This window comes from Coffea eugenioides, chromosome 7, assembly GCF_003713205.1.
Source record: "Coffea eugenioides isolate CCC68of chromosome 7, Ceug_1.0, whole genome shotgun sequence".
Lineage (NCBI taxonomy): Eukaryota > Viridiplantae > Streptophyta > Magnoliopsida > Gentianales > Rubiaceae > Coffea > Coffea eugenioides.
Genome location: NC_040041.1, coordinates 16345930 through 16357433, shown reverse-complemented (window position 1 = coordinate 16357433; position 11504 = coordinate 16345930). Strand labels below are relative to the sequence as shown.

Sequence of the window (11504 nt, the reverse complement as noted above, 5' to 3'; positions counted from 1 at the left end):
ATAACATAAACAAATATGATAGCCTTGAAATTTTTGTAATTTTTTCTTGTTATTGCTTACAATTTTCATTGCAATTATTTCAAATTTATTTTTTAAAAATTATATACAATAGGTTTGATATATTTCAAAAAAATGCAAAAACCAATAATGGTAGCATTTATTTTAAATAATTATAAGAAAATTATCAAAGTTATGCGATCTTCTTGTGCCTCTATAATAAAAACTCAAAATTTTTAGTTCATGTTAGAAACTATTGACTAGACAAAGCTTTCCTTTCTTATTATCCTATATGGCAATAGGAAACAATAACATTCATTATGAGAATAAAATTTGAAATTGAATCACATTGAGAATATTTTTTAGAAAGAGTGCTATTTTAGCTAAAAACTCCACCCCAATAATACGCAAGAATGGCACAGAAAGGAAAATCTTTTCCACCCATAATTCTTTTCCATCAAGAATGGACAGGAAACTACTTGTCATTCTAGTTTTAAGAGCAAATAAGAAACCACACCACTTTACAGAAATTAGATGAGTACTATACATAAAAGCATTTACAAATATACTTTATACAGAACAACTCGAAGGAATAATACTGAGCCCTTCTATTGCGGAAAATTTCCTAAGAGAAAACACTAAATTAAAACGTAAGGAAAAGTTTCACTCAATAAATAAGGCTTCCAAAAGCTCGTCGACATAAGCTAGACATGGCCAATGATCAGTTCTAACCCGAACTAAAGTAGAAACATCACATACTTCCATTTTGAAGAGGAGATGGAATCTTGGAGGAAGAAATATCAATACGAGGAAGCATCCCATGTTCCTTTTGGAAATTTGTAGGTGAGGCCCTTTCTCATTTTCGTCATCCATGTACTGGATATAAAGAGGACCTCCATCCAACCTCGCATCTGGGTTCGGAGCCTCAGATAAAGAATCTGAATCAGAATCCTTCCATACTACCTCTCTTATTATTTCACCACCTTTCACGATATTAATAAGAGGTTCGCCAGTTACACTAACAACAAATGGTGCCAAGCACCGCTGGACAGCTTGAATCAAAGACATGAAAGGTACCTCAAGCAGCTTCACTGATTGTGTTCCGCTGATTGCAGCAACTCCTTTGCCTCCTTTCAAGACAAAGGTTTCTCGCCCGGTGCTAGACGATGTGCCACATGCTTCCCATAAGGCATTGAACAGGTCCAGACAATAGTTAGGCACTGCTTCTGTTGGGACATCTTCTGGAACAATAGCTTTGAGAAACATATCTTCAATTCCCACTTTGATACTGTGAAGCTGTCCTTGAATGATCTCACTATTGTCCGCATTTGTTTGAATATGTACATTGATGACACCAGGTTGTGGTTCCCGGGGCTCTAATTCAATCATTACATGAGCTTTAAACCTTTTTTCCTCGGCAGAACCATTTCCAACAGGAACGATATCTAGTGAATTAGTTTCGCTGAAAGAGTAATCCTTTTTGACAGGTTGGCCAAGAAGAAAAGGAATGTGATATGATGGAATATTGCCATACGGTGCAGAAGACGAAAATTTGAGCACTGTGGCGTATATGGCTGGAAGTGAATCTATTCCACAGCTATCACTGGGTATGCTGGTCCCTACCGAGTGATTAAACAACTCTGAGTCAAAGCTCAAAACACAAGGTATTTTGATCTTGAGTCCTGGGAAGTGTCTAAAATCAGGAATTGATGCAAAATGCTTTCTTAAAATCCCCACCATTTCTGAAACTTTTGAGTCCATCACACGTAGTGGCTCCTGAAGCTGGCTAATTCTGTTAATATCAGAAACAATCTCGATACTACTACTACTTCTGTCAAGCTCCTTTGGCTCACCTGTAGTTTTGTTATCCTTGAAGCTTTCCAGTGACTGCTTATCATCATCTAATCTGAGCACTGGCAATGACAAGGACCATGATTGTCTAACTAAAAGTGGCACAGTGCGCTCAAGATGAATGTAGGATGAAATATTCCGAGATTTCTTCGGGTCATGATAGCGAGGAGACTGAAGATTGAAAAATGAACTAGAATTGGTAGATGGTGAAATTCCAGGAAGCTGCTCCCCAATGTTCAGCAAGTCGCGAAGCTTCTTTCCTGGAATGCAAACCAGCATCCGCAGGTAGGTCCTATAAAGAGCCAACAAATCATTAGGAGCCTAATTACGTAAAGCATATGCAATTGTCCTATTTCCAAATTTCACCACTTCTTCCTTTCCAAAGTCATTTGCAGTATACCATCTTATATCATTCTCCACTAGGAAAGGGATTCATCCAATGTACAAAACTAGAAATGAACAAATTCATTTTTTTTGAAGGTAAACCTGATATAAAAAAGCTGAATATATTTTGAAATTCAGAAAGGATTAAAAAGAGCTCTTTATTGTACCTTGCATGGTCACGAACCTCCAGATCAGGAAAATAAAGGCAAGCAAATGCAAGGAGACGAGAAAGTCCAAGAAACAAACTGGAACTGTGGTGATGAATCATCATAGTCCGACAAATGCCCAGAATTTTGCTCCCCTGACACCATGATTTCAACCCTGTATCTGGACCATGTTTCTTAATCAGGACAACCATATAGTTGGCAAGAAGCTCTAACAACCCCGTCGGAGAAACTCTCTCATTCGCCGAAATTCTTTCCAAAATGGGGAAGTAAGATCCTAATTTATAGTCTATATTAAGTTTTGGGATGAAAGATTCATTGAATGTCTCCAGCAGCCACTCGCCCAGCCAGCGGTGTTTGTAACATCCCAATAAACGGTCGACAAAGGAAACAATCAGGGGTACCAACCCTTGAAATTTTAATGTTGATTCTATCAGCATTCCCTATGCAAAATAAAGACAGCAGCTTCAGCAATCATAAATCCTAGTTATGAAATTTTAACAATCACAAATGTTAATTATAAAAAATTAGCATACATTTTAATGATATAACTACATCTTTATGTGAGAGACTCGAGTTCTCATGATCACTGCATTACTGTATTAAAGCTAGACCATTTAAGGTGATCCCCAAAGTTGTACCATTACTTGAGTTTAATGATACTCCTATTCTCCAATACATCTAAAAAGAACTGGAATGGCAAAAGAGACACAGAAGTCATGCTTACACGATTCCAAAATAATAAAAAGAGCAACTAGCAATGATAAAAGAATAGGTCAATTGATTTGAATGATGAATTAAGTTGGGCTCCTAAAAGTTTTAGTTCATTGCCAGAATCAATTATCAGAGAAATAATAACTGCAGTAATTATATATGAAAGACTCCATGTAACACCACGCCACCATGACACCAATAAGAACACTTTTAGTGCTTCTCTACTGTGTTCTAAAGATGCAGAATTATCATAGGCTAAACTTTCACAAAGAAGATTCTATAGAATTTGTTTTCCACCTGTTTTAAGTACAACTTGAAGCCAAAACCAAAAAGAAAATAAAACCACCAAAATGAAAGTGTTATCTCTAATGCATTAATACAAATAGAGACAGTAAAAAAATACAAATAGATACAATCATGGAAATATTTTTATATACCAATTTTGCTTCAGATACCATGCCTGAATGCACATTGGTGCCACTTCAATTTGTCTGTGCTTTCATTTTCATCTTTCTATCCGTTATTTGTCTTTATCAATAAAGTATACTAACTTCCCCTAAGATTAACCATTATTACAAAAATACCACCCCTCTAGTTAGCAAAATTAGACAGCTCTGTGGCAACCACTGTCAAACTTTTTTGTTAGCACTGTTAACTTTCAATATTCTCTGCCTAATAGGCCATCAATCTATTTATCCAGTAGGAGTCTCTCTCTAATGTTAATGGATTCGAAAGTTTGTTTATTTTTACTAAAGGCATTACTGCTCAAGTCTCAAGAAGCAAGATGAGGGAGTAACGAGCAAAATAAATTTTCAGTACAAGCCCCAGAAAAAAGTTACTTCCTTGGACATTTTTGTCATTAGTTAAGTAATTTCCATTGAACCTACATTTTTTTTATGTGCAAAAAATAAGAATGGTAAATTTTTATGACATCATGAAACAGGGAAGACAAAATCCCCTGCTATCATTCTTCAAAAGTTACTAATTAACTGAGGTTTACAATTCAATAAAATAAAAAAGTTCAGTATGCTTCCCCCAATTTTTGCAAGGAGATCGGCACAGTATTTCCTATAAAAATGCTTGACAGGGGCTGTTGAAATTAAAATGTTGCACTCAAAAAATAACGAAGAAAATTTACAAGTAAAATCTAGTAAGGAGGTCAACAACAGCATCTGCATCAAGTTCAATTTCTTAATGAATTACTATTGCTTGTGAGATCCCTCTCGAACATTTGATGAACAGAAAAATCAAATGAAAATAAAAATGTCACAAATGAGTTCAAGAGTAAAAGGCAATTGGGGAGATTGAAATTCCATTAGCAATATTGATAAATTTCAAAACAAAAATTTCTCAAGTATTGCTTGATTTTTTAAGCAAAAGAGTATAAAGGCAATACATGGAAACAAGCAATTTTGAGCTCAGGGTCCACATACCTTGTACTAATTTCAATTTCATATATGTCTCAGTTCCAACAATTTTGATCATTCCTAATTTTTTATTACTACCATTTCCACTATGTTTCACTCGTTGCACATTTAGTCTATCACATTTTCAAAACTACAGCATGTAAAAATTACTGCACGTTATAAACTACAACAATTAGATAATCATAGCAAACCAAACACAATAACAAAGTTAATTAACTAAGGTGTGACTGGACAAGTACAAAACAAAAAGGATCTGATGTATCCAAACACAAAAAAAAAAAAAAGAAGAAAGAGACTAAAGTAGCATCAGTGCAAAAGTCATGGGCAAATGCTACAACTATCCCCTTTGGCTGTTGTACTCATACAGCAGCATCACAGCTCCGCTAATCCAACAGATCCCATCTTTATCACAGAGACATTTCTAATCAGATCTCAGTCCGCTCAGTGACCCAACATTTTACCCTTTTCAGGCTTTGGCTCATTTCAACACAAAAGAAAGACTATTTAGACACAGTCCCCAGCAGCAGCATCCAGCAGACCCCAACTCTACCCTCTTAGTCCTCTCTCAGCTCAGTGAACTAACCCTCCCAGTTCCACCCCTAACACCCCCCCCCTCCCCCACACCAAAAAAAAATTGTCAAAAAAAGACCTGAACTTCAAACTCCATCCTCTTTCCTTCATTTTCCATTCTCCTCCCCCTCATCAACTCTTTTCTTTCCCACACTTTCAAAAACACAAACTACAAGAGAAATTGTTATCTTCTCCACTCCCCTTAATTATTTCTGAGCTTTTTAGCTAACCAACAGTTTACTTATAAATCTTTAGCAATAGTTTGCTCCATTTCAAGATTCAAATTTGATATTTGCATTACCTCCACTTCAGCTTCCAAACAAAACCCATGAATTTTCAGATGTATATTTAAAATCTAATATACATGAGTAACTATGTGATTATGATGAAGTAACACTGTTCTTGAAAACTTTTTATTCATTAGTATCTGAAATGCAGGGAGGAACTGTCAGTGGAAAATCTAGTGCAGCAAATGTGATGGACCGGAGTGTCAATAATGCCTTCAAAACTTTGAATAGTAAAAACTTGAGACTTTCTGCCTCCAATTGAGATTTTAATTGGACAGTTATCTTCTTGATATTTTACCACAGTTTGATTGCCAGTTCCTTATAAACAATGCAATAAACTAACGACAGATGGCACTGAGTCACGTATGGTGACTACAAGAAAAATTGAGGCTTGACTCTTTGCCGTAGATTTTTATATTAAAAATTCATTTCTCGCTCTAGTCATTCCAAGAAAAGAAAAATTACTGGACCTGTTACAACTTCTTGTGATTAGGTGTAGTTTTTCTTGTATTTTGGACCAGATATGGAACCCAAATCAGTGCCAAACTGAAGGATACATCAATCACTCTAAACATGATCTGACCAATACTGGATTAGGTTCTTCAGAGAAGGGAACTTCTATTCTTGTAGTAAAACCAAGAAAAGACTGAGTATTTTGAAACTCTGATAACGACAGAGTAGGTTCCTCTGATAAAGACCAGTATTTTGATACTGCATTAGGTTCCTCAGAAGTATTTTGAAACTCTGATAACGACAGAGTAGGAGGTGCAAATTTTGTGGACAGAGTTACTCTGTAGCAGCTGCATACGTAATTTCTCTTGACTTAAGCATTTTAAGTTCATTCACCAAGACAGAGAAACATTGTTCAACTTGCAAGTCATATCGGTTGAGTTTTAAACACATGATGCAAATTTGCTTTTAAGACTGGAATGATTTGATTAGCTTGGATGCCCAAATTTGTGATGAGTGAGCTAAAATTCACATTAACAACTACCTTTAGAACCTCATAAATTAGAACTCGCAACTATTTTGCCAAAGCTTTCTTCTATGAATAGCTCACTATCACATGCTACATTATCAAATTTAGCCTGTGATATATTCCTGCCTTAGTTGACAGTCAACCTTTTCCTTGATAAAGGAAACTTGGGAAGGCATCTCAGTAACATCCATCCAGGTTATGATGAGCCAGAAGATCTTTCTAATCCTATAATGTATCATAATGATGCATGCTGAGGGCAGAGGTTGAAAATGACATCAGACAACTAATCGATCCAATAGATAGTTAATAAATGGACCATTGTACTAAGAGTGTGGATTTAGGATGCATGGGTATAGATTTAGCCCCTTGTTTAAATACATAAAAACTACACTTATTGCACTATATAATTTAATATGCTATCAATTGCACAATGCCTTTGCCAACCATAAAAAAGCAAGGCTTGATGGGTTGAACTTACTACTCAATACACTAATGCAGTTCGTGTAGCATAAAATTGACAAGTAAGCAAAAACTTAAAAGGTACACATGTTATACTCCTACTATTTCCCTTACATATACTGAACAACAAAGCAAACCGCAAAATGTACCGAAATCAATAAAGTGGTAAGCCAAAAAATGTTTTGTACTTTCAAAATTCTTTTCGGAAGTTCCTGGACTATAATTGAGCATAATACAAGTCAAACGAAGTAATTTCAGTTCAATATCATTCCCATGTCTTTGCTAACTGATAGGCTCTAAATATTGTGGATAAATGATGGGTGTTTGTCTAGGGGTAATAGATGGGTAAATGGATAAAATAAAGAGCCTGTGTTCCAGGAACCATAAAAAAAGCCCAAAAAAACCCCTAAATGATTTCCAGGAACCATAATCAGTTAAACAGCCTATGTTCCGAGCCTTTTTGACTTACCATATCTCCAAAAACATACTGTTTGGATTAGCTGTTTTTTGGGATGTTTATGAAAAATTTTGCTGTAGCAGAGCTTTTAGAGTATATTTTGGAACATTTTTAAAAAATATTTTGGGATATTTAAGAGTAGAAGAATTTCTAGAATATATTTTGAGATATTTTTTAAAATTTTAAACTAATTTTTAGATTACCTTTTAGAGTACTTTTTAAAAATTTTTGTTGTATTTGAAAAACTAGTTTTTTGAAAAACACTCCCATCCAAACAGAATTTTCCTATATCATCATCAAGGTTGTCAATGCCTCATCGCCTCATCTATGTTTTCAAACAAGAGATTCAGCCAGAAAAACATTTTCTGAGCATTAAATGTCGCTGAACTCAATTTTGGATCATGTACTGTTCCAAGTTCTTAACTCACACTATCAGAGGGAATTTGAACCTTTAGGAGAAAGGAAAATACAAAGGAATACTCTGAGTCATTCGAAAGATCTGCTTTTGGAATTGCAAAACTTGTTGTCCCACTGTGAACCATAGAAATGGAAAAGTTTAAATAGTCATAGCATGAGACAGGCTAGTGTTTAGACACTTCCAGCAATCCAAGACACCACCACATGATATGAAATTGTAACAGCCCATTATTGTTTGGAACTCCAATAAAAAAAAATGCAAAAGAAAATGCAAACTTTCCTAATACTGAAATAGCTGCCATATCTCAAGCAAATTTCATCTCTGAATATAATCAAAACAAAGAAGAATAAACAACAAGCAGTTCAAGACAGGAACCAAAAGAAAGTACCTGTATAGCACAGAATATGGGCAACTCCATGGGAGACCTTTTGGAAGAAGAATCAGACTCATTAAGATCAGAATGAGATGACGTGCCTACCAAAAACTTATGGAAGGTGCGGAACGCCACTGCAGTTTCTGTGCTCCAAGGAGGCAACCATTTGAAACCAGATACGCACATGAGGCCATCTTCAAGCAGTTTGACCACAGAAACTTCTGAACCTACCTCCACAGTCATCGTCCCCCCATTTGCATACCTCTTCAGAGTCCCAAAATCATCGAGTAAAACAGAGCAATAAGCGGCCAAGTCAAGTTTCAATGATTTCAGCGCCAGTGGATCAAAAATAGCAGGATAAAAACTCAGACTCATCACATCTGCAAAACTTTTTCTCTTCGTCACATCTCTACCTATGACCAATTGAATCAAACCTAATAACCAGTGAACAGAAAGCAATTGAAAAACTACATTATTTTGATATGACAAGTATAGCTCCTTGCTTTGCAACACTAGTCGATTAGCAATTTCCATTTCTTGCCCATCAAACGAGTCCAAGAGCCTCAAATACATCCCTAAATAAGCATGACAGAGTAAAGGGTCAAACGTGTAAATAAGCCCCGAAAACTGTACTTTGAGCAAAGAAGCTTGCAACTCCAGAGCATTGGCCACCGGCATTGTCATCCTCATAAACTCCAAAACTCCACCGCAGGTTAAGTATTGTGGCCACTCTAACAAAAACGAAATCACCCTCCTTAACTCCTTATACGTTACGTTCTTCTCCTTCAAATTACTACTAGCACTAGAAACATTTTTCTCGTCATCATCACCAACAATAACATCACTATCATCACCATCCTTGTCATTTTCAATGAAAATTCGCGGCACATTAAACGGAAACAGTGGTGTAGAAGCATTAAGAATAGAAACATTGGGCGCCTTACCATAAACTACAATGCTGTGAATCACCGCTGCGAGTAACAAAACGTAGCTTTGAGCCGCGTGGGTTCTCTCGCTCTGACAAAGTCCCCAAATATGCGCCGCAATCTCTGATAACAAACAGGGAAACGCCAATTCCAGCTCCCGCAAACATTCGCAAGCTACAGCCCTCGTCTGCCGGTCGATCCCGTGGTTCGGACGGTTTACAATCGTCAACAACAGCTCCACCAAACACTCTAGGGTTTCAAAATCAGTAGTGGCAAAGGTACCATGAACGATGAATATTGAAGTCGTTGAAATGAGGAACTGTTCTTTAAATGAGAAAGAGAGGGAGACGGCATCATTTGGGTTGGGGGACTGGATTACGAGACGGAGAGTTTCGAGGAGGCGGAAGAGGCTCGCCGGGGAAGTGAATAGAGAAATGGAGTGTTCTTCTAGGAAGATTAGGAGATGTTGTTTTAGGTGGAGAGAGAAGTCCTTTCGGAGGAGAGAAGAGAGTGCGAGGTCGACGAGTGGGGGACCGGCGTAGTCGTAGGTGGTCCACCGGTGAAGGCGGCCGTGGTTGTAATCTTCGATCAATGTCTCCCATTCTTGAGATGACAGGGGCTTTGGTGGCGGTGGCGGTGTTGTCATATGCGGTAGAGGTGGCTGAGGCAGCAGCCAGCGTCATACATATGGGCTACGGGGCTGCTGGTGGTATATTCGGAATTTGAAGAGAAAGAAACGACGTGGTATGGGTTGCGATTTGGAGATGGGCTATATTATGCCGCTGTTGTTCTTAATTTTTCGTTTTATTCTTTTGTTTTTTCTTCTATTTTTTTTAAGTAAATCTTGTACAGTGCGTACACTGTCACGATTAGATACATGATACATGATACATGAAAAAAATTTAGATTTTAATTTTAAATTCAGATAATTTGTCATACATTCAATAGTGATAACATATACACAGTCAATGTATAAAAGATTAATCATTTTTTTGTTATAACGATAACATTTATATAATCTAATATATCCTACTATACAATTTTATTTTGGACTAATTACATTTACCTCCCTTAAGATTTGACCAAATAATGAATCGATCCTTGAGATTTGGCCAAATAATATATTCCTCCCTCATGCTAACTTTTGTCACTTTTATGGAACAGAAATTGCCAAAAGTCTACATAACCCTTGTTCATTTCTATTAATTTTAAAGACATAAAAATACAATATCTACTGACCATTTTAATCTTTAGGCGGGAAACACTACAAGGCATTGCCTTTATCATTCCAATCCACGTAACCCCACCATTAGATTATCATACTTACTCTCACTCTTTTTGAACTTTCTCTCCATGAAGTCCTATCTTCCTATGTTTGCTTGATCTTAAATCACTAAGAAAAAATTCCAAAAATCACGTGGTTTTCTCTACAGACCAGTACACGGTGGCTTTAAAGCTTTGCACAACAAAGGCTCTCGAGTCCATAAGCTGTTGGAGGCACAACTATGGTATTATCTTGAACTAATCATTTCTTACATGGTATTAGACACTATTTGAACCTAAACAATGAGTTCTTCATGCACTGATCTACTATTTATGTACATCATATCCTTCTTAGTTTGATTTATAGGACATGAATATGATTTTAATTTGGGGGTTTTTTATTGTGATGCATCAATGAGAGTTTTGGTTGTAGAAATATTTTGGTTTTTGATTGATATTGCATGTGTACTAGTTACATGGGGTGGTGAACATAGTTATAAATATCAAGAAATCTGGATTTAATAGTGTAAAGCTGAAGTTTTTATGGGTTTTTTTTAATATATCACTTTTTTTCTAAATTGACAGCATGCATATGTAATTTTTAGTTGTTTGAACCACGAAAGGGTTGTATTTGTTGTTCATCAAAATTTTTACAGATTTTGGGGTTTAACAGGAAATCTTTATTTATTTCTTGTTATGTCACATTACATGTCGATTCATATTGATCAACTTAGTCTCATGCAATACCTTTTTTTATTACATATTAATGCTATTTGTTAATGAAGTGCATGATTAACTTTATTAGTTCTGTCATTTTAGGTTGGACTTGCAACTGTCTACGACATTACTCTTCGTTATGAAAACATGAAGTTTGAGCTGAGGAATATTGATCTCAATCGATATTCTTACATAGACTTGTTACCTAATGTTTGTGAGAATGTTTTGAACCACATTTCTGGTGGACAAAATTTTATGATTGCTTTTATATTGTGATATCCTTGGTACTGTGGAAACAATGAACATTGAAACTGATTCAAATGTCCCAAAAATGTTTGGTTTACATAGGAGGAATGGATGCACCAATGTTTATGTTAGGCAGGTTCATGATAATATATAAGAGAACTTGAATGAAAATGAGGGTAATGGGAACAATATTGATGGAAATGGAAATATTATGGGGCTGAATTTCAATAACCTTGGTCCCAATGTGAATAATGATGAAAAAAACAACATAG

General features: G+C 36.0%; 1 protein-coding gene across 1 annotated transcript; it reads right to left on the bottom strand.

The window, feature by feature from the left end:
• Positions 1-493: 493 nt before the first annotated feature.
• Positions 494-9652, bottom strand: LOC113777027. The gene is made up of 3 exons (XM_027322077.1): positions 8096-9652; positions 2400-2839; positions 494-2140 (listed from the first exon to the last, which is right to left on the bottom strand). Exons 1-3 carry the CDS (start codon positions 9650-9652, stop codon positions 661-663), a joined length of 3477 nt encoding a protein of 1158 aa, XP_027177878.1. The 3' UTR covers positions 494-660.
• Between the last annotated feature and the right edge of the window lie 1852 nt (positions 9653-11504).